Genomic DNA, 24,474 nt, shown 5'->3' with positions numbered 1-24,474 from the left:
TTTAGCAATGTATTATAAATACAAATGAAGAATGTGAACTCAATTACAGAGCAAGCCCAAACAGATCAGCAGCTGGCAATGCCAAATTCTGTGGGGTTTTTGCAATAATAAGCAGCACAAAATGGTTTAATTATAGAGGCTTTGTGTGATTTCTTTTCAAGAAGTACACAGCTGCGCCAAAGAAACCAGTTTTTAAAGAGCTATAAAGACACACTCAATTCTTTTTGTACTTACTTGGGGATTTCTTTAAATGATATCTTGCAACATGTCTATTAATGTAAAAACAGTTCCAACTACAACACTGAACTATGCTAACGCGCACTCTTAAATTGCTCACTCCACACTCATAGGAAACACCAGCACAGCCTGAACCAAATCTTCCTGGAGCACAAATAGGTGCTAATGACCTACATTAACACATAGAAGCGAAAGGTTCACTTTCATATATGCAGATGAGATGTGCTCCACATCACGTGAGAACACATGGGAATTTTAGCGTTCAAGTATGAATATGCTCATCCAACATTTTTGACAATATATGAATCAGAATCTTAATAGACAAGACTGTAAAAATATTAATGATATCATTGCCTACTTAAATTTCTTTCATGTTCTTCAGATATTACTTTTTTTCACATTTTAATCAAAACATTGAACCCTTGAAAGTGTGAACGAGGACAAAAGTGAAGTGCTAAACTGAATTGGTATGCATATAGGTACACACACACGTATACATAATGCATATGCACGCACATACAGAGAAAGTTACATAAAAATGAATAATGCCTGGAAACTCCTCCACCATCTAAGCACAGAGTTAAAATCAGAAGGAAAACTTGTACACAGGTCATCTCCGTTTCTCATCTGTGTAATCCTATGCACCAGGAATTGCTGGGGTTAGACCAAGCGTGCATAGAATATAGTTGCTGTTGCGCACAAGAAGAAACCACTTTCACAATCTGATAAATAATAGGGTATATGTTGAGGTTTAATAAAGCGTCAGATAAAGCAGAAATTATGGCTGCCTCAGTCCTGAATGCAGAATGGTCTCAAAGGAAAACTTACATATACCTAGTCTGCTTGGATCACTTGTCCACTGTTTTAATGTATTTACCTGTAAGTTGCTTTTTGTTGGTGTCAAAAACAGTCTGCTTTCACACAATGACTACATGTACATAAATAAAGGATGACAGACTGAAGCCTACTACAACAGTTTCCAAGGAAACTCCTAGCCTTTTAAGTCATCAATTTGGTACAAAATTGAGTGATAATTTTAGTCTTGGGAAGCAGAAGTTGTCCCCAAACTGAGGACATTTCCTTCTTTCCTTCCTCAATATCACTTGCAGAGCAAACAAGCAAACAAATAAGTATTTCTGAAAGTCACGTCTGAGTTATTCATACCTTCTTCTCAAAACGCAGAACCTCTTATTCACCATCCTGGTGTAAACAGTAACTTGCTCCTACCACGCTACACCCTGTACTTACAGTGTCATCAATGAAATACCCTCCTCCCCTCCCTGACAAATTAATGAAGAGACATTTATAACAACACAACTAAAACCAGAAGTGGTCACTGGCTCCAGAAAGTGATTCTGATGAACCATGTAGGATGATGGTTTTCATCTCCTTACACTGCGGCTTCCACCTAAGGCTTTTAGTGGAAGGCAGTAACAGTTTATTGACATTTTGGTTTGCAGGGATTTTGCAGCGGGACTTAACGCAGCTCTTTGGATAGAGTACAGATGTATGTCAGCACTAGTCTAGCAGGAAGGGTTTGGAAGCACCTACTGAGGCCAAAATGGCTGCTAGGAAGGATACGATCAGTGCCAGGAAACAACACAGCACCTTTAATCATTTCTCCCATGATGCACCCTACTGACCACATGTCAACTGAAAACAAAAATGAAATGAGGGTAAACAAGAAAACAGGAACAGAACAACAAATAAATGAGAAGATTTATCCAATCATGCTATAGCACAGAGCCTGCAGCCCACGCTGCAGACACAGACTTGCCTTTCACTCTCTGCAAATGCTTTTCTGCTTGAACGTACATGTTTTGTGACAACTTAGCAGGTCTGAGAAAAACCAACTCCAGCAGCTTTCAATTATGCCAATGTGGATGAAAGACAATACTATTAAATACAGAAAACCAAGTGAGACCCACGGCTGGCTACTGTGTCATAACACAACTTTGTGATTAATATTTACCAATTATTTTTTTCTTTTTAAAGTTTTCATTTGTATTCAGTACCTAGGTTTATGCTGCTTGGTATTGTAAATGAATGCTGGTCTCTGTATTCAATGAGGACATGCAAATTGCTTTCCCTTTATCCTTTCAGTTATCAGAGATCCATGCATATTTTCACAAGCTGAACTGCCAGAAGCCACAAAAGGAACTTGGTACTTGTGAAGACATATCCACGTCTTATTCAGGGGTCTGAATAGAATTTGTTGAGATTATATGACTCCAATAATGCTTGCTTTAGAACCTGCTGGCTCACTTCCACTGAATCTCAGTGGAGCCAGCAGTCCATAATAGGGGTTTTGAGCATCAACTAAGATTTCCATTTACTGTGATAGAAAATGGTGATTTTTAAATAGGACAGTTGAGACACAGAAGCACTAAGCTGTATCTTCTGCACTGCAGTCAAAGCAAACTGGGGAACTATTTGCCTTGTACAGAGAAGAGCAGTTCAGCTGGGTCAAACAAAGCTAACCACGATTTACATTGGGACACAAGATGAAAATCAGGCTCCTTATATCCAGTACGGGATTAAGGTGGCATTTTCCCCCATGTCAATACCATGAAACCACATTACCTCTGCTATCCTTGCTCTATGATAAGCCATAGGGCATGGAAGCAAGAAAAGGGACAGACTGGTTTCTCAGGGCCAGAAACTGTGGGAAAAAAAATGAAAGTGGCATGCTGCTTGATTAAATTTACTCTTACAATTTCATATTGAGCAACAGTTTAAAGTGGATTTGACTTTGAAGGCAAATGTTCTATCTGTGCAGATCTTTACATGCTTCGGTCTAAGGCTCCCTGTTGCTTTCTTTAGCATATGAAAAGGGTTCATCACTACAAAATAAATAAATCAATAAACAAACAAAAAAAACCCAAATAAATTAAAGGCTACTTGTTTAGAAGCAAGAAGCAAACCTAGAGATGCAAATTATTGCTGCTTTCATCACAAGCTAAATGGCATGCAATGTATCAGGAAAAGATAGAGCAAGCAGTTGTTTGTTCATCTGTCATTATTCCTTTATATTTTCTGAGGCTTTCTTCTGACATTACTGCTCTATGCTGTGTTCAAGAGCACACACACAGAAGTTGAAGTAGTGACTTACTAAACCATAAACTGTGTAAAGAAGAGATGATTATTGTCCTCTACTCCTGAGGTTTTGGGAAGGAAGCTCTTTAAAAATGTCTAAATCAGGAGCAACATTTGAATATAACCGGCAACTGAAGAGAGAAAAAAAGTGCATTCTTGGCTGCTGCCTCTTTTTCCTCTCCTGAGCCAATTAGAAATAAGTCAAATTGGGACCCAGAGTTTCACTTCACATTTAAGAAAGCTAGTTATTTGAAGGTTATAGGAGTTTCGGCATATAGAGCAGCAGCAGCAGCTGTCAGAAGCCCCAGTTAAGGCACTGAGACTCATGCAAAGTTCCGTAAGGACTGTACTACAGAGACCTAAGCCTCAATTCTCAGTTTCATTTAGTCCAACATAAATCCAGATGTAGTCCCAGTGATTTCAGTTGTACAAGCTTCAGAGAAACAAACAAACCACAATGTCTAAACATCTGCGCTCAGCTCCAAAGCACTGAAAAGCTACATTTGGTTCAAGATTTTTTCCAAATACAAAATAGTCAAAAAGGCTGGCAATGCTCCACCAACACATGGAATATTCCTAAACTTTAATCAAATCCAGGCTAATTTACAGTCACAGAGACCTCTGCATGACTTTAGGTAAAATTTCACTTTAGCAACTATTTGCCTTGTTTTAGAATCACATGAAATAGTGTTAAGGAATTAAACCTACAACTTTCCACAATGCTCTGAAGTGAAATTGTTGAGATTTGCATAGCCCTTGGTAAGAAGCTCCTTCTCCATACCCATGTCCTGGATTACAAGAAGTGGGGGATTTTCAATGTGTCGAAAACCTCTGCAAACCTGATTATTGAACAGAGCTCCTCTGAAATGCATTCTTGAGTGTGTGTGTATACTTCAAAATACAAGTAAGTTTTCCAAGGACACCAAATGTCTCCCTACCATAGCCATCTTGAATAAAAGTCCACCATAAACCACATGCAAGTGTTTTCCTCAACAGAGAAAATATTTCACTTGTACAGAAACTTTTCACCTCTGGCCCACCTGCTGGTTCTAAGTCCACATCAAACAGTTAGGAAACATCCTCTTCAGTGACTGTATCAGGGCTGTTTTACAAAACATTTGGAGAATGAATCTGCCCTCCACAGGAAAATTCAAAATCTCTCCAGGAACTTGAACAGAGTTTGAAGAAGCTGAACACACGTGCATGCTCCCCACTCTCCAAACTTTCTGTGTCATGGGAAAAGCCTGGTCTGGCTGTTGACATAGCCCTTCACAGTTAAGGTGACCAGAAGAGATGGTGAGAAGGGAGAGCTGGAATAGAAGAGCATTAATGAAGACATCTATTCCTCTTTGTGCTTTAGTCTCATGTACGTCCTGTCCCAAACAAGTGCTTGGTCATCATTCCGGGTTTCAGATTTCCTTCAGAAAAGGTGCAAAAGGATCAGGAACTGCAGAACTAGCCAAAGATGTTTCTATCTAAAAGGATCTGAGCTAACCTTCTAGGACACCTCCCCTGTAACTTAGCTGTGGATACAATTTCCTTTCCTGTTTCTTCAGAAGGCTGCTCCTACCATGCTGAGTGAATTTGTAAAAGAATGGGTGTCACTGTGATACTGGACACCATAGCTTGTTTCCTTTCTCATTTCTTCGTAATGGTCCTGCATTTTCCTCCCGCCAAAATGTAGGTTCTCAGGGACTTGACAAAACAAAATGAAAGGGACCTCTTAAGGGGGATCTGCAACTGGCATTGCTAAAACTGCTACTGAGATCGCTTGTTAGACCTGCACTCAGTGAGCTCTGGTTTTCATTCAATGAAAATCATGACATTTAAATGAAAATTCATGAAATACATGCCACGGGAAACTCTGGAGACCAGAGATGCACGTGAAACGAAATGAGCTTTGCTACCTTTTCCAACCTCATGGGCTAGTTCACGCTTTCTCTCTCTGCCCAGAGCATTAGTAGGAATGCCAAGATTCATACTTGTCATGGCTCCTGTTTTAGTGATGCAGAAATTGCTCCTCTGCAAGATGGAAAGAGATGATCATGTCTTCAAAACTAACTTGGGAAAACTATGACAGATGTATTTCTGAAGCAAACCATGATACCGGATTTTATTTGTGTTACAGTAAGCCAAAATGTTTAGCACACCATGCTGTTTCCTCATGGCTGAGGTGCAAGCTCCAGTAAAACATCAAGGCAACTGAGCATGCCTGTCACAAGGCAGTGAGCTTCTCTTTCCAAATCCTTCTAACACAGAAAGACACCAAATCCTTCTAAAATAGAAAGATACCTTTCTATTCTAAAATAGAAAAGGTAGGACTTCTGTTTACCTCCCTCTCTGTTGCTGAGTGCTCCTGCAGATCTGCAGCAAGGTCTGCTTTGAGGAACCATTTCTAGGCCCTTACTTGAATTTTCAGGAAGAAAAACACAGCAGTCTGTATTGGACACTGTACCCTGTTTTTACAGGTTTTTCTGTTGTTTCTATGCAATAAAAAAGGACATATAGTTTACAAAAATACTTGGTAATTCTCAATGATACAAGGGTGAAGATCCCTTTTCTCACAAGTTCTAGATAGCACAGCTACAAAGGCTTCAGATTTCCAGTGCCAAGGAAAGTTTGCAATATGTAGTGCTCCTAATGACAATTGTGAAGGTGGCTCAAATACCTGAAAAAGATTAAAAGCCTCCCAAACCCATCAAACTCTTCCCTCTCTCAATTCTGTCTAAATCACGGCAAACTCTCAGTTTTGTGACATTCCAATCTCAGGACCTCACTGAGATACCAAAACCCTTCTCTTCATACTTGTATTTATTATATGTATGGATTTCAATGTGTTTTAACAAGTGCTCAGGACAGTACCAGCTCAATCCATTAAGATTTCCTGAGAAAAATCTTTCCTTTCTAGTTTGAAAAACACCCTCCACATGATGTCATTTAACCCTTAAAATTTTCAGTAACAGGGTTCCAAAGTGTTTGAATACTGTATTATTGACTTCTAATTTACTATCTGCAACAGAAGCTGCAAAACACTGTAGAGTACAGCTACTCTCCTGACAGACTCTAGATGGAAATAAAAGGTAATTGCCACAATTTTACAAGTGTGATGATTCAAACCAATGTATTAATTTCTCTCTCTTTTCTTTATAAACTTTCCACAAGTTCCAGACTGATATGCATGTGCTTTCTTATGACACAGTGAAGCCAGCACTCTCTGAGATTCAGAGTAGCAGATGCTCAACTTCATTTGGCAAAGACAGAACTGACCTGTAGTAGAAAGGCCTGTAGACCCTGGCTCACCTGGAAAAATGCAAAAGGATGTCAGAATTGTATGCAAATTTATGCTCTTCCTCAGATTTTGGCTCTTATGTTGCTGTCCCAAAAAACTATTGTTTTTCCTTGGAAAGTCATGCTCCACTGTCCCTTTCAGAACAGCAGAGCTTGCAGAGGGACTGGAAGGGATGCCATACGATATTAAAAGGCACAAGTATATTAAGAAAAGGCCATGGGAATCCTGAGGTGCAAGCTCAAGAATGAGTGGAGGCACCCATATTCTTCCTCATCACCATCATCTTTTGAATATAACTATATAAATACCATTGCAGTGAAAAATACCTATGGGGAAATTTGCCAAGGAATGTTAAACACACTACACTGCATCTAGCAGATAGTAACATTTAAAGCATGTCTTGCAGATGCTGCAGTTGGCTAGCTTCAGAGCTCCTTTTAGCTTAATTTAAATTTTGACTTTGAAATATGTCTTGCCAGTTCTCAAACAGTATTCAAGCACACTCATTTCACCTGTTCCAGGAGGAATCCCACAGGTAAACTCTCCTGCTACAGTACAAACAGATAAGTATATCATTTAAGTATACTTGTATATTTTCATATCTGATGATATATGATTTTGAGTGTGTTCCTGTCCTCTACTTTGATCCCAACCAAACACTACAAGCTCTTGACAAAAGACTTCAGTACTACTTATTTTATCTACAAGTTTTAAATTCTCTGCTCAACTGTACCAGTGAAACTCAGTCCAAATTAGTGCAGCTGCCATCAAGCAAAACCTGATTAATAGAATAAAAAGGAGGAAAAACAAAACCCAGAATACATTTGAGACCATCCAATTTTCGCTAGTGCCTGAAAAGGCAATTAACTGAGTGGCTGAAATTCATATGAGGCAGCAGTAAGTGTAGCACATGTCTACACCTCAGTGTTAGGCCACTTTTGAAATTGCGTGTTCAGGCCCATCCTGAAAATCTTTAAGGTGAATGTTGGGAAAAGAGCAATGTATCATCTTCACTGTAGCAGCTGGAATGCATTCCAAATGCCATGCAGATCGCAGACAGCAATGCGGCTCTTATACTAAGTAAAAATCACACTATAAACCGTTGGAGTATACAGATCTGAATTAAAAAAGAAAGATTGGCAACAGCCAAATCCTCTTCCTAGCTATGCTGAAGTCTCTTTGAAACAGACCTTGGCTCAGATGAGTAAACGTCCGCCAATAAAATAATCAGAATTCAAAATCTTGCTGTATTCTCAGAGAAATCCTGAGTCCAAAACCAAATACCATGTGCCTAGGGTGGAATCAAAATCCAGACTTATCCCTCATTGTCATCATAGGCAACAGAAATTTCAGCAGCAGGCTAAGGCATACCAGCTGATCTAGCCTGGAGAGCCAGGACAGCCATTCTTAATAGTCTCTTTTAAAAAATCCTGATGCTTATCGTTGTTTTTGTTTTTTTTTCAAAGACAAAACAAGCCTTAAGAAAATACTACTGGGGACATGAAAAATAACAGACTGCACTAAATAAAAGTGCAGATGGTTTATTATATCAGTTTAAGAAAATCCACAACATGCACTCAATATACTAGGATTATATGCACTAATAATTGCAAATGATATTTCAAATGCAAAGAGATATTCTGCTAATGAGTGGTGGAAAGGCAACACCTTTTTTGAAAGACTTTGTTGAGACAAAATCTTTTTCCTAAGGCAAGCAATACAGCAAAACACAACAAAATCCTAATCTCACCTCCTAATACATCTCCTAATACATCTCCTAATCCCACCAGTCTCAAAGACAGCTGGCGGAAAAAAGAATTTTTGACAATCTGGCCACAGAAAACATTAACTTCCTCTGTTGATACTGACTTCCCTTCATAATCATTTTTGAATGTCCATATATACATAGAGCCAGTTTGGATTTTTTTGCTCTTGCTATCCTAATGGCATTTTCTATTTTGGCTGTCTTAGACTCTGAGCTCTTTGCAGTAGGAATTTTCTATGCTCACCATTGTAACCCAGGCCTAGCCAAATTTAAGACACTTGCCTGTTATCAGAATGATTTCTGTGACTAAGTCACTGTTTCCCCTTTGATCTCTTGAAGAACTCACACATGAACTTGCTAGAGTACCATCCTTTACATGCCTCCCCAGTACTTAAGAGAGCTGCTCTTTTCTTTATTTCCCCATTAAGTCATATATGCCTGTAGGACATCATTGTGTCCTCAACACCTCAGATCTAATAAATAAATCTCACTTTAAAGCATTCAGACCATTGTAAGTTTTTCCTTCTCTTAGACAAAAAAATACCAGAAATACATTTCTAGTCCTTACATTGAAACCTCATGAGATTTTGAAGATATTATTAGCTAGAGCTGAGCACAGCTTTAGGGAATGTCCTGGAGTTTTCCAACATATTTCCAATGACATCCAAGAGTTTGGGCAGGTTTTAGCTGCTCACACTCTTTCTGATTTAACTGAGACAAAAGTGGCGTATGGATTGAAGGAATACTGAGCAAGGAGTTCAGACGTGGACTACAGAAGCTTACCAGAACTCCTCAGGAAAGTTTTAGTCTGTAAATCCACCTGCAAATTTATCAGAAGGTGCATATCTTCTCATGAGGGTCTGATTTTAGACAAAGAAGTCTCCCTGACAGCATTTTGAAACGTCTGCTCTAGGTGAGTAACAAGGAACAAAGGTACCTGCTGTGCAACTTCTACCCAGCACTCTCCAGGAGACTGGAGGGTGTTATTTTTCGGAGAACCAGCTAGCTCATCACAAACTATCATTCAGCACTTGAATGGACCGGTCCTCTAGCCCTGACATATCTCAAGTACCTTGCTAGGTCAATTACATTAAATGCATCAACATTATTGACAGAGCAATAATTTTCAATTTTTGTTTGGCTTTTTTTTTTTTCCAGTGAAAATAGCAGTTAACAGAACATGTGCTCAGAGAACATTTTAATAAAGCTAACAAACATACACATTTTTTTTAAAATGCGTAATTTCCATTAATACCAACCAGGACAGTTATCATTTACTAGTATCTGTAGTCTATACAGATTTCAGAGATTTCTTATAGTAACTTAGAGAAAGTTCCTTATTTATGTGAGATTATCTGAAATTAATATTCTCCATGTTTTAATTTCCATGGAGACTTTGAAATTGAAATTTTATTTCAAGTTGGCAGCACCAAGTGCCATGATAACTCAGTGGGATGGTTTAGTCAATCATAATTCCTTAAATTTTTTCTTTTCATAAAGCTTGACAGCAGCTGTGCAATTTTTCTTGGATGTAGACTGTACCGTACATGAATGTTCTTACTTCAGGCTAGAAATGAGTAAGCTACACTGCAATGCCACATACACTGTATTGTAGGGTGCGGGATTTCCAATGATTTAAAAAGTAGGACTATCCCAGAGTTTACACAATGTTTTCTGCATTTGTTTATAAATTCAGTTGTCATTTTAACTGATACTGACATGTTAAAAGGTATTTAAAAACTATTCTATTGCTCTCCCTGAATAAGACGCTGTCATTGGAGACTGCACCCCATGGTAGAGACTCACACTGGAGCAGTGCATGAAGAACTGCAGCCTGTGTGAAGGACTCACATTGGAAGAGTTCATGAAGAGCAGTCTCCTGTGGGAGGGACCCCATGCTGGAGCAGGGGAAGAGTGTGAGGAGTCCTACCCTGAGGAGGAAGAAGCAGCAGAGACAGTGGGTGGTGAACTGACCACAACCCCCGTCCCCTGTCCCCTTGTGCTGCTATCAGGAAGGAGATAGAGAATTCATGAGTGAAATTTAGCCCAGGAAGAGGTGATGGGTGGGGGAAGGTCTTTTTAAGATTTGGGTTTATTTCTCATTACTGATTTAATTGGTAATCAATTAAACTAACTTCCTAAAGTCCTTCCTGTTTTGCCCATGACAGTAATTGCTGAGTGATCTCTCCCTGACCCTATCTCAACCCACGAGTTGTATTTTCTGTCCTCTGAGGAGGGGGAGTTATAGAATGGTTTTGGTGTCCAGCCAGGGTCAGCTCACCACAGGTGGGTTTACAGACTGCTCCGCATGTTGTAGGGGAAGCTCAGCACCTATGGAGTGACATATCACAGCTATCCATTAATAGTAAAAACCACCATTCTTATTCCACTAATAATAAACCCCTCCATTCTTATTTCACTGTTGTGCTTGGCATCTGATAACTTTTCAGTTCATATTCCTATAAGACTAGAAGCCAGTACAATGTTGCTGTTTCCTCCTCAACAAACAAGAGGCACTTGCAGTTTCCTCATCTTCCTATTGGTAATGTATAACTGCATCTTCACCTGGCTACTGGGAAGAGCTACATTTTCAGAGAAAGTTGACAGAGCTGTGAAAACAGGACAGGCAGGACCTAACTCTGACAAACCCTACAGGAATCACTCTAGAGCCAGCAAAAAAAAATATTTACTTCCATGACTACATGTCTGAAAAGCTGGGTTTTCTCCACACCAACTGCCTGTGTCTGCTGATGCCAGGTTTTTTTATGGTGTCTTTCTGCCAACCTGCTGAAAATAACATGCCTTTTGGATTCTGAAAGTGGAAAACATGCTATGCTGCTGCATTTTATGCTGACGGGCAAAAGAGACACTACTTAAACTTCCCAACCATCCCAGGCAGGTTGCCTGGCTTAGCATGTGATAGACTGAAGGCTAAGCAGAGCACCTCCTCTTTTATTTTCATTTTCTAATATGGCTTTCACCACCTTGGCAGTGGTAAAAATAATATCACCCAAGAAAAGAAGAACAAGATGGGAAGGAAACACAGCTTAATTAAAAACACAGACCTCATGCAAGTAGAGGAAAATCCATTTTTAAACCAAGAGAATCTGATTCCAGGCCACTTTGGAAACCACAGCAGATAAACAGTTGCCTTAAACTGGGTGAGTCAAATTCTTCATTTTGTTTTAAAGATAAAAAATGTTGTATTGACTCAACTCTGAGCCCATACAGCATTGATGTGAATCCAATTCTATGATGCATTGCAAGCAAAACACTGCGGTGTCACCACAAATGTTATGAAGCCACTCTTTTGAAAACATAAAAGCAGAAAAACAGATTTACAGGAGCCAGATGCACCAAGTTAGGATTCTTTTCTTTCTTACTTTTCCTTCGAATAATAATGAGTAAAGCTCTCTAATTTGAGCCCATGATGCTTGTTTGCTTTATTGCTTATTAGTATGACATAATGACTACATAAAATGGAATGATTACAGGTTTTAAAATAAAATAACTTGTTTGACTGAAATAATTCTGTGCATGTGTTTTTCATTTTCAATTTTGTTCATATTGGTAGTGCCCTATTTTCATTTACTCATACCTCTGGGATTCAACTTTTTGCTTCTATCTTTACAGTCCTGGTATAGTCATTACATGGTAAAAGGGATGGGGTGAAGCTGCAGCAAATGGCACAAGGATACAGTCCCTTCCTGGAAAGAGGATTTTGTGGCGAACCATTTCTCCCATAATGCATCCCACAGACCATATATCCACTAGAATAGCAGAGACAGGGAAGTGAAGAAGGAGGGAAAAAAAGAAAAGTTAACTACGATATTTCACTCCTAAAGGAGGGGAAAAAGAGCAGGTTGATCAGAACAGTACAGTTTGTTTTGTGGTTTTGTTAGGGGTTTTTTTTCATGTCTTACCAAAAAAATAAATAAGTAAATAAGTAAAAGCTGTGTCAGTCAGCTTGACAGTAGTTAGTAACAATGGTGGAAAAAGTTTAAAATCAACATTTTTGGGAAAAGGCTCACAGCAAGTAAAGAACAAGTAACAACTGCACAGAGTCATAGTATACACTGAGTTTATGGTAAAAAAAACAGGTTTTTTTTTTTGTTTGTTTGGTTTTTTTTTTGTAAGGAAAAGATAACAACACAAAACCTCAGGCTAGACAATGATCAACTGGAACAAATCCTACTTGCAACCAGGCAGTTTCTAGGTTTTGCCATGCAGGACTGAGTCTCCTTGCAGCGGTACAGAAGAGGTTCTACTCACATAAATAAAGGCTGTATAAATACCACCCTTAAGGGTTATTTAAAACTCCTGCTTCAAGATCTGTACTTGTGTCCTAGGTACCTATCTCTACATACCTGTACCTACATACCAACTGGAAAGAACTGGAGAGTGTGACCTGTGTGGACTCTGTTTTTTACTTCATACTTAAATGCTAAAACAACCACTTTGCACAAGTACCATCAAGAGTAAGAGCATTTATTTTCCTGATCCTGCATTTAGCTTTTAGATGCAATATGCGTAGTCACATTATCTGCTTGACCTGGCTGGTTTGGGGTATTTTTGTCATCTTACAATAAAAAAGACTAGATAGATAGTGACACAGTATGAACAGAAAGAACAGACTTGCATTCCATGTGAAGGGGAAAAAACTGTTTTTAAATTCTTTAAAAACTATGTTGTTTCTCAGCTTTGAATCCTCATTTTGTGGTTATGCTTGACCTACACAACCAGTTTCTCCTCTTTTTCTTCCCCTTTTTATCCTCCAAAAGCAATCCAAACCAAACCAAACCAAAGAAACAAACAAACAACTCATTTCTTGGTAAAACAAAATAAAGGTGAAATGTTCCATTTGGGAAAAGGAGGGTATAGGTACCAGGGGCATGGGACAGCAAGAGCATGCCTGAGGCAGTGGCAGAGTTTTCTTCAAACTGACAGTTATGGGACCTTCCACAGAAGGGCAGCAAACTGATGGTAATTATGCATCTTTAGCCAACCAAGTGCGGAAAGAAAATGAAAGCATTGAACGGTCCTTGTACAGGCAGTATATGCAGTAAGAAGGGGAAAAAAGGTAGGGGAGCTTCAGTAATGTGGCAGCATAGGCCAGAGCAGGGAAGCAAAAACCAACCCTTTCTGTTGACTTCCTTGGGAGCTGGATCAAAGCCTCCAAGCAGACCAGATCCTCCAAGGAGAAAGCTGACCTTCTTTTTAAAATATTTTGTTTTCTCTCTCTGTTTACTTTATTTTGGCTTTGTACAAGTTGACAGAATCATTCATCTTGAGCCAGATTCATTGCCCAAGGAAGTCAAAGGAAGTCTCCATGTTAACTTCAGTGGGCATTTGAACAAGACCTTTGGATGTGGCAAACATTCTTAGTACCTTCCCAGCTGTGTACTTCATCACAAGAGTGTCTAACTTTTTCTTGGTGCGATTTTAATCATGTGAAAAACAAGTGCTTTTTCTGTCCTTTCAGGGACAATAACAACAACAATAGTAATCATCTACTACATGTCTGGAGAGGAAAAAAATAAACACAAAATAGTTCATTTCAGAATAGAAGGAACTCTGGATTTTGACAAAGGAACCATCTAAGCATGCTGAGCCTAGTTCAAATCTCTAACAGCACTTATAAAAATTAACAATTACAAAATACTTTAAGGAAGTTTTTTTTTTAAGAAATTATTCTTTTCACTTAGACTGTGCTTAATCATCCTCTACTTTTTAGACTTTAATATTGAAATGTGTGCTGTAAATTCATAAACATTACAAATAATTCTTGCAGACTTGCTAATTTTGGAGAACTTTTTGTTAGCATGGCTTTATTGTGTAAGTCATAAAATCAGCACCCAAAATCAGTTCAATGCCCTTTATAGGATACAGCTGGCTGCTAGTAAAAGTTCTCGTGCAGGTTAGGTAACCCCTTCAATGTAAATTACATAGAACACTTTTTAACAAAAAAGTGGTTTTGACATTTGCTGTGCTTGTCATTGAAAATTTTCTGTGTCAAACAGACCACTGGTAGTTTTGACAACAGAATCTGAGTCCTAGCTGGCCTACCTGGCACTCAGGTGCAATTCACAGCTATGTTACAAAATGAGAATCACTTATTAAGTTTTCCCTTCATACTTTGCAAAATGTGAATTCTTCCTTACCTGCTTCTCTATAGTGAGCACCCCCTACCTGCTTTTCACAGTCTTTCCAGGGATCAAGAGGTATCCAGATCCCTCACAGACTGTTCAGAGCAAAATCCTATTTATTTCTAGTGAAATTATATACAAATCAGGTGCATGTTTTTTTTCGCTTCAGCTAAAACACATGAAAACTGTCAGCAAAACCTAGGAGTTTAGTTAAACCTACCATAAAGATAGAAGCCATTCCTGATATTCAGATTGAACTCCAGATATGGAGAAATTCTGGGAGGGTTAGGATTCCCTATTTCAGCTAGTATCTCATCTTCCCTTGAACAATTCAGAGACCCAGACTCAAATTTAGAGCACATCATTCATTCAGCAATTTCAGTGGTTTTCACACTGTTTCACAGACACAGAAGCCAAAGAGAAAGAGCTAACTGTATTTGCTAAGTTCAACCATAACTAAGAACAAGGTTCTTAGTACTCTGCAGCTCCACAGTGATACATTCACCAGCACAGCATCCCAAATACATTCAGTAGCTGCAGTACACAACAGCGAGAAACTGCTCTAAATGACCTGCCTTTTAAATTATAACTGTCATTTCCCATTATGTTTTCTTTTTCTCCTGGTGCCCCTTACAATTGTAGAGGTAGACCTTCCACTTCAGGTCATACTGTGCTTGCTACAAAATTGCAGCCCTACCATTCTCCTTGTAGCCCATTCCCAAGATGACCTCTGGTGCTCTGTAGTAACGTGTCACCACATAGGGAGTCATCATGAAGCTAGTGCCCGCAGTCCTGGCCAGTCCAAAATCCAAAATCTTCAAAGTGCAGTCAGATTTTACCACAATATTACTTGGTTTTAAATCCTGCAAAAAGATAGTGAAAAGGCATATGACTGACTTTCATAAAGCCAGGCATAGCTGTGATATGAACTGATATTTTAGGTCAGATTTAAAATAGAGTTTTACTCTCCTGATACTTACAGCTACTATCAAAAATACTTTAAAATACACAGCAAAACCTGGCTACTGTTTCTCTAAGCAAACTCTTCTGGGAGATGGTCTAACTTTGCATACAGTGGGGCTTTACCTGGATCCTACTGGTGTTAAATTAATTGCATTTAGCAGTTCAAGAAACTAAAATGGTACTCTGGTACTAATCCTGAGTTTTTGTGTTTTTTTTTTAATGCTGTAAGCCTAATAGAGACATTCCAACTGTATGTGTGGAGATACCTTAATGCTTCATTTATAATAATTCAACTCATCCTTTGCCAGTTGACTACTGGAAGCCAAATCTATAATCCTTTGCTAACCATATGACATGCTAAGAAAGGAGATTTTTGTATATTGTAAAGCAATGTCCACTTTGTAAACCATTTTATCAGCCCTCGTTTTCTTCCTCCATTAATGGAAGGAAAACATTTTTTGATTGTTTTTTCATATGGAAATCCCAAATTAGTAAAAGCACATTTCAATAAAGATGATAACTCAGGATATTTTCAATCTGTTCAGAACTGCCTCCTGCCCACTGTCATATGAACCGTTCCGCATGTCAGCAACAATCACACCTCTGGCTTGCACAACCAGGTACCACATTCTTACCAGCCACAGTATTCTGACACGAAAAGCAAATGAGAGGATGCAGAAGACTTAGCAGTCTTTGAATTCGTTTTGCATATATAAATGATGGCAAATGCCAATTCCATACAACCTAACATCTGCAGATCCTGACCAAGCAATACTTGGACCACAGTGCATCAGTTCAAAGTGGCTGAATGTCATGTGTGGTAAATGTAGCCAGCTGCATTTTCAGGACAAATAACACTAATCCACACCTTTCAGAGATCATAATCACTTTGAAGATTTCAGTGTTTATTATTTACTTTTAATAATCACATAATCTTTTAATTGATTAAATTTACAAATAATCTCATTCCTAACACAAACACAAAGATATCCTGCTAAGGGGATGGACCATGATTCATAAGTTTATAGTAATTTTTCTGGGAGATAGGGCTTTGATCCATAGTACACAAGAATCTCAAGTGGTTTCTAAAGTCTTTATGATGATGTCACATGCTTCCCTAAGTTTTAAACCAAAGACCCCTTACCCTGTGAATAATTCCTGCAGAGTGAAGATGCTTGATACCACAGAGCATTTGGTACAGTAGATAAGACATACGTTCATGGTCTAGCTCCATCTGAATGACCTGGCACAGATTGGCATCCATTAATTCCATTACCAGGTAACTGAATGAAAAAGCAAAGTCATAGTGTTATTGTCTGTGTTGAAGAGGAGCCACAGCATCATCTCAAATAAGTAACAATGTCTTCTTGCTCAATATTCACTTTATTTCTAGGGACTGGGAGTAACGCAGCTGGAGACTGAGCCTACTCACAATGCTATCATTGTGGTGGTTGTTTCTCACTACACCATCTCATGGCAGAGATACCATTACTTTAGCAACCCAGCAAAACAGCTGGATTGCTGGCCCTTTCTTGGTGTATTCCCCATGACAGAGACTATACCCTACATGAACAAACAAGCAGCAAGACACTGAAATGTGCAGAAAACAGAAGAGTCACAGCATCAAATGTCATGACTGTTTGGCCTTTGACCATTATGAGGAATGGCTACCACAGTACATGATAGGCTAAAATATGCAACCCCATCCGAAATGTCCCCAAAACTCTTTCTAAGATTTCATGATTTCACACAATTCTCATTACAACTAATTGACTTTGTGCTTCTGATAAATAAGCTTCACTGACAACTTCATTAGCCCAATCCCCTTTAGCAATAAATATTTTAAACACATTAGCTCATTTCTTACGAGACATCCCACAAGCACAGCTGATTCGTAAGTGTAACATTACATTAAAGCAGTCTCACACTCCATTTCAATGTATGCTGCATGCCTTGTCTTTTTCTCCATCACTAGTTCCCTCCTTTTCTCTGCACAGGTCTGCAGTGACAATGTTATGAGAGAATTCCAAACACCAAAACCAGAACAGTAGTCGCCTGACTTCAGCCATCTCTCTCTGTTATCACTACTGATACTAGATACAGAATGGGAATACATTTCCATACAGTGTATACAGAATAGGGGAATGACTAAAAGATAAAAGGAGTACAACTGTATAAATCACTGAATGTTTAAAATTTCATTCAGGGCCAGTACATACTATGCACAGTAGCACTTGTAAACTAGGGCAGTGTTCAGCAGAGATGCTAGTTGTGCTCAACACCTAGCACTAGTCCCCCAGGCAAGTAATTTCATGCAGTTCAAGGTTATATCAAAACAAATATGAAATGAGGAAACATTTCACTTCAGTCTGTTTTACAGGATGTTATTTCCGACTGAAGTGCCACATATATATTAGGGAGTCACATAGCAACCATCATTCCCCTAGCAAACTAATAGCACAAAAGCAGACCCTTTTAACTACTCAAACTTCTTCATCTGCATCTGAAGACAAACACAAGCATTGACCTCTCAAGAAAAGCCATCAGCTAGGTTTGCACACTATTATGCTGCTTAGGAAGGCCTGTATTTGTCAACTTATAGCTGTCTAAAGTGCTCTCAGTATGGGTATGCAGCGTATCTGTCTACTCACAGTGTAGACTACACATGATCTTCTTTAGAGTGGCTTATAACATTTGCCTTTTGAGAAGTTATTGCATTTCAGGTACACTATAATCCCCTCCCATCTCTAAAGCTTTAGTTTAATTACAGCCTGTGTTACTTACACATCCTGGAATTCCTCCAGAGATTTCTGTGGTGTGAAGACATTTAATAAACTGATAATCTGAAAAGCAAAATACACAAAGGATGAAGAGAACAGATAAATGTAAGCAGCTGAACCCATTTTGAAGTATGTGTTAAAGGATAAATTCTGTTTTTTCACTGCTCAATTTACACTAACACTTCTCACTTTATGGATCAGTAAAAAGTCAGCAATATTCAACATAAAATACTGCAGATCTCTCAGATTTCTTCTAAGTGCACTTGAAATGGCTTCTGAGACACAGATTAGCAATGATCAGTGACAAACCAAAATGCTAAGGGTGAGACAGTCCTCTGAATTTTGAAGTTACAGGTTCAAAGACCAACTTCAGCTCAGTCTAGCACAGCAGTCCTCATGCTACAGCCAGAGATTTCTTACATATGAAGAATGTTTACCTGAGGGGACAGATAATCAAGGACTACCTTATTAAAAATAAACAGAAGACCTTCGCTCTTTTTGATATGGCCTCAATTCCTTTGAGGGCACACGCTCACATACGCTGATACAAATCCCATTATGAGAGGTACCACATTTTTGGTAGGAGCACTTTAAAATGCTAGGCACATTCTGGGCAAACACATCTTGCATACTGCAACTCCTTTTTGTCCTTTCTTTTTCTTTAATTTGTTTTGTGTTTTGTTTAAATGGGCTGGGCTGTTGAAAGATACTGGTAGGAATGTGTGAAACAGCACAGAGGTAAAACACGACCTCACATGACTGAATTGTCCATGTTTTTCTTATTGCATCTACCTCTAGGCAACAGAGGTAGAAGATGTCAGCACAGCTGCCATGAAGACAACATCTGAATGCTTTCCTCCCCACCTTCATCACCTCTCTAGGATTTTCTCTTTTTCCTCTTGCCTCCACACAGGCGCCTTTACAATCCTCTCCTTCCTCTGCACTCCTCTGTAAAAGCAGATTAAAACTCTGACCCAACCAGTGTTGTGGTGTTATCAGTTTTATGCAGCATTTATAAAGTTATATATTTAAAGTTAATACCACTCCCATTGCCCTCTCTTTCCAGTCCATTAAAAACATGAAGTGAGAATGCATCGTTCTCTGTTCTGCAGGGAGAGCTACTCACTCATCCCTGCTTTTTCTTTCCATGTGAATTTGTGATTGAGAATAAGTAAGTGTAAAATCTCACCTTACATCACACTTTTTGAGCCCAATTCCTCTTCACATAGGGAGAGACTAATTTTTAGGATATGAAGCAAGACTAAGCATGTAGCAAACTGGAAAAATCACTCCTAATTAAAAGGAAAGGGCACAAAAGCCACAGCAGAAACTGAGGAATTTTAGGAAAAATAAATTCTTGGGAAATCCCTCAACAATGCAGTGGGGCTATCCTACATACCTCAGTACAAAAAAAGAGAGCTTATAGAATGTCAGGCAGCTCGTTCTAACTAATAGATAGGTATTTACAATTAACATAAAATCCATGGAATAAATCTTTTGCTGCAGCATAAGAATAGTTTCATTCATTATGGATACTAAGTGTTATACAATAGGTAGAGGGTGTAAGAAGCATGAAAGTCTGGAACCTGTTAGTGCTATTCATTTCAACAAGAGCACTGTGATTAGAAGGAATGGCACAACACGTTGAGGCTTCAGAGTCCTGGTTTACACACATTAGCTTACACACAAATATGTGAGAATGGAAAAGTGCTTTTGGTTCTTAATTTTCTTTAGCAGTTTTGCAGCAACCTTCACCATGACAACCCCTCATCTTGTAAAATCTATACAACGCATCTATATGACTAGTTTTCAGAGGAACTTGAGAGCAAGGAGTCCTCTCAACTTCTGCATGGGTGCACCAACTCAAGAGACAGTCCCTTTGAGTCACAAATCCCAGTGATAAGAGGATGGAGCCAGGATTTCAACAACCATTTATGCATTTCTGGATAAGGAATTGACAAGAATGTATCCTGCTCTTTCCCCTTCTATCCCTCTAGCCCTACTACCAGCACTCCCATTTGGCATAGCCTTTAAATAAACATATGGACAGATCCTTGGTCTCTCATGTGGTCATTTAGTACCAGAAAGACTGTAGGCCTAGAGCTGAATTTGCCTTTCATTTCTTCTGCTTTAAAAAGGCACCCAACAATATTAACAAACCAATATACATACCACTTCTCTGGTTACCTATGGAAAACTTACATTTTTATGATTCACACACTTCATGAGGACCAGCTCCCTGTAAGCTCGCTTGGCATGAGTTTGGTTCTGAAAAGGTCTGCTGAGCTTCTTAATGGCCACGTTTCTGTCAAGGATGGCATCATATGCAGCACTGCAGTGATCACAAACACAGGAGTTATACATCTTAGAGAATATCCTGCATTTCTTATGGCAAATTCTTGAGCCTCAAGTCAGCTATTGCCTTTTTTTTTCCACTGAGAAAAATACTGGGACAAAAGAAGGAGAGAGTTTCTAGTGAGGAAAAAGATGTCAAAAGGAAACATGTACCATCACAGTGGCAGAAGACAGCATGCACCACTACTTCTGACCTTCAGTTTGTAGGAAATTAACACTCATTTTCAAGGGATGGGGAAAAATATAATTAAGTAACTTCACATAAAAATACAATAGAAACTGGATGAGACAAAAAGATATTCCATAAAGCAACTCTCTGTGCATTGGGTACAGCGGAGAGGCTTTTGCTTTTATTAAGGACACCTTCACAAGCAGCTCAATGAACAATTACCTACTTTTATCTAGGATAAAGTTTGTTTTTTCGTTATTATATTTCTAATGGAATAAAGTAATTTAATCATTCTTTGAGACCATATAATCCAATTCCAATAATATACCTAGAAACAGAACCATTTCAAAAGATTTCGTTACTATTTTCTTGTCACAATGAAAAAACAGTTAAAAATTTTCTAAACATGAAGAAATACAGGCTCTGGTTTGCAAAGCAGACTTTTAAACTTGGGCTCCTAAAATTCTTCTTAAACTCTTTAATGTTTTATACAACCTTGTGTTATTTTGATAAACGTCACTTCCTGAGAATTTGAACCATTTATTTTGTTTTGGTGGTTCGAATCTGACTACACAAATTTTAACTTGTGCATTTCACAAAGCACACTAATTCTTAGAAACTTTCCCAACGAGACAGTCCTCAGACCCTTTTGCTTATTCTCCCTTTTACCAAGAGTGAGGAAAGTTTTTTGCTACTCCATGAAGAGCAACAGTGTATTTCCCAAAAGATAAATCAACCAAACCACTACTTGCTCTAAAGATACTTATTTAAGCAGCAAAATAAACATTCAAAATCTTGTGTTCTATTTCTCATTCATTCCATTACAGAGTCCTACTAACCAAGTACAGAGCAGAAAGCATGTAAGCAACAGAAGCTTAGTCACAAAGCCAACAAAAATATACAAGTGCTCTAAATAGGTAGATAAGTGTTGGCAATGTATGTCCTGGAAATCGCACAGGGGGAGAAAAATACTTACACTACTCCTGAATAAAAAGCACACAAAATGCATCCCACAAATAAGAACAACTGTTAAAGATGATGAGTAATTTTTTGAAGAGTGCTTTAGTCCACTGCTGATACTTGGGGCAGGATGGTGGGGTTTCCCCTGAAAATATGTTCAGAAAGGAGAAAAGAAAAAGTCTCATAACTGCCCTTTCAGGTGCCTCGAAACCATCAGGAAGTTCTATTTTAACCTTTTCATAGTGAAAGTACTTCAGATCAAAATGTTAATTTACATAAAAAGTAAAAATAAATACTGAATCTCCCCAAAGTACCAACATTGTGAAATGCCAAGCACTACACCTGGGGAGGAATAACCCCAGGCACCATTATACACTTGGGGCCAAAAGTCTGGAAAGCAGGTTTGCAGGTTTGCACCAGAAGTCCTGGTGGACAGCCAGCTGAACATAAGCCAGCAAGGTGCCATCATGGCTAAGAAGGACAGCAGCATCCTGGGCTGCACTTAGAAAGACTGCTTCTAGGAGGTCAAGGGAACTGATCTTTCCCATTTGCTCAGTGCTGTTGAGGCCACATCTGGAGGGCTGGGTCCACCTCTGGGCTCTGTAGTACAAGAAAGATAGGAATGTATTGGAACAATTCTACTGATGAACCACGAATATGGTTAGGGACTGCAATATCTGTCATACAAGGAGAGGCTGGGCAAGCTGGGGTTGTTTACCCTGGTGAGACAAGGGGGGAGGGCCACAAAATTACAAAATGGAATATATAAATCTTTAGAATCAGTTTTAAGTAATGTTAAGTTTGATGGCTTTGTAACAGTAGCAATGGAAAATTACTGAGGTGCATGATACATAGAAAAAAAATAGAGTACAGCTAGAGAACATACTGAAAATTCTTGTACAAGATAAACCATTGTAATTGACGTAGTGTTAAGTAAAACATTCTAGAAGAACAGGATGCAAGGATAAGGAATATCCAGGATGAGCTACAGTTAAACTAACTGATAAGTAGGAAGACAGGTGGATTATTATGTCTGTGGTGTTAACGAACCAATTAAGCTGGTATAAACATCTACTGGCCAAGCTTCAAAGGCTGCCAGAAGTGATGAAGATTGTTAGAAGAAGTAAACGACCCTCAGAGACCACCGCCACATTTTTGTACGCATGCAGGGAACTTTCTGGAAAATTATGTAATCCATACTTAGCCTCACGAATATGTATGTATGCCCAGTGACTATATAAGGATGGCTTGTGTGGCAATACAGAGACTCATATTAGGCGGAGCTATCCCCCGTGTCTCCCAGCACCGCAAAAAAAGAATACCTGCTTGTCAGCTTGAAAACTTTGTTGGCAAGTTTGTTCCTGGAGTTTTCTCCGAATCACTGGAGAAGAGGATCTTATCTCTGTACTTAAGTATTTGCTAGGATGAGTAAAGAAGATAGAGTAAGACTCTTCCAGTGGTCCTGATCACCTTCTCTAGTTGGCTCCGCATTGAACAAGTGGCTTGGACTAGACACGCTCCAACATGATCCATTCTGTCATTTGATAACAATTCTTTCTTCTCTTCTTCATTAATAAGGCATGTAACTTTTATGACCCAGCTAATGTCATACTAGGCACATATATAAACAAAGACATTGCACTCACTAGTATGTATGAAGCAGCTTATGAGATAAGGTTATCAAAGATCCAGTCTGACCTGACTTCATTCTGGCCAGAGTTTCACTCAACTAAACCTTATGTTAGGAGGAAGAAGGTGTGTGATTTATAGCCTAATAGCACATAGAAAGCAAAAACTCCTATAGCAACTGTCAGAATTCTCTCATTCTCATTTAGTTCATCCACAACAAGCCACAACTAAAATACCCCTTAATAACATTAAGAAAGTACTAAACAAACAAAAAAACAAAGCTGAAAGATTTAAAACCTATGATCTTTCAACAGTTAAATGTTTTGACTCTATCAGTCATAGATATGTACTGTAAATATACTTCAGCAGACAAATCTCTCAGCTAATGACAACTTCATTTAAGAAGAAAAGCTTACATGAGACTCAGCTATGTAAGAGTACTTTGAATCATTTTAATAATCTTTTCTCTTTAATTTAAATCTCATTAGTTACATCATAAAATTGCTGACTAGGAGTTAGAAAAGAGTAACACTGAAAGTTTATCTGAGCAACCAAACTATTTTCTCCAGTTTCTGATCTCCACCAAAGAAAGAGATAAAAAAGCCCCAGTCTCAAATGGGAAAACCAAAGGCTTCTAAAGCCTTTGGATTTTGTGATCCATTCCCAGCCCTTTACATAGCATGGAGGAAAACAAAACAGTTAAAGTAATCATTTGTACAGGGATATTTACTTTGAGATACAAGGATCTTGACTGCTCTTCTATTACTGTTTCCTATCAAATGGAAGGTGTCCAACTACTTCAAGAAGTCAATACATATATTGATTGCTCTGTGTAAATTAATAGCACTGATTTTTTTTCTATTCACCAGAGAGAAGCTTTTGTTTACAGACAGCCAACTATGCATTTTACTACAATGAAATTACAGATACCACATGTAGGTCCTCTCTCTGCTGCTTGCTACACAAAATCCTTACCTTGGAACACCAAGGTTAGTATTGATGATAAGCCTTCTTAAGACAAACTTCAGTCACTGGCAGAAGAGTGGCTGTATAAACAGGTGACTCAAGGGAGCAGGAATAAGAGA

General features: G+C 38.7%; 1 protein-coding gene across 7 annotated transcripts in view; it reads right to left on the bottom strand.

Annotated features, from left to right (window-relative positions):
- Positions 1-24,474, bottom strand: part of LOC133283235 (mitogen-activated protein kinase 10) — a 149,816-nt gene that overhangs the window by 25,713 nt on the left and 99,629 nt on the right. For 6 of the 7 annotated variants that reach the window (XM_061479911.1, XM_061479920.1, XM_061479928.1 and 3 more), the window contains 5 exons: positions 20,479-20,608; positions 18,281-18,339; positions 16,641-16,779; positions 15,231-15,396; positions 12,086-12,157 (listed from right to left, as the gene is read on the bottom strand). In XM_061479911.1, coding sequence (XP_061335895.1) covers positions 12,086-12,157; positions 15,231-15,396; positions 16,641-16,779; positions 18,281-18,339; positions 20,479-20,608 — 566 coding nt within the window. Of the gene's footprint in view, positions 1-1,818; positions 1,891-12,085; positions 12,158-15,230; positions 15,397-16,640; positions 16,780-18,280; positions 18,340-20,478; positions 20,609-24,474 lie in introns of all 7 variants that reach the window. The other variant, XM_061479882.1, reaches the window with a different exon arrangement.

The sequence above is a fragment of the Pezoporus flaviventris genome, unplaced genomic scaffold (assembly GCF_033815535.1).
Source record: "Pezoporus flaviventris isolate CSIRO_AGI_PZ_B2104156 unplaced genomic scaffold, CSIRO_AGI_Pfla_v1 ptg000002l, whole genome shotgun sequence".
Classification (NCBI taxonomy): Eukaryota; Metazoa; Chordata; class Aves; order Psittaciformes; family Psittacidae; genus Pezoporus; species Pezoporus flaviventris.
This window is presented reverse-complemented; position numbering and strand designations above follow the sequence as displayed.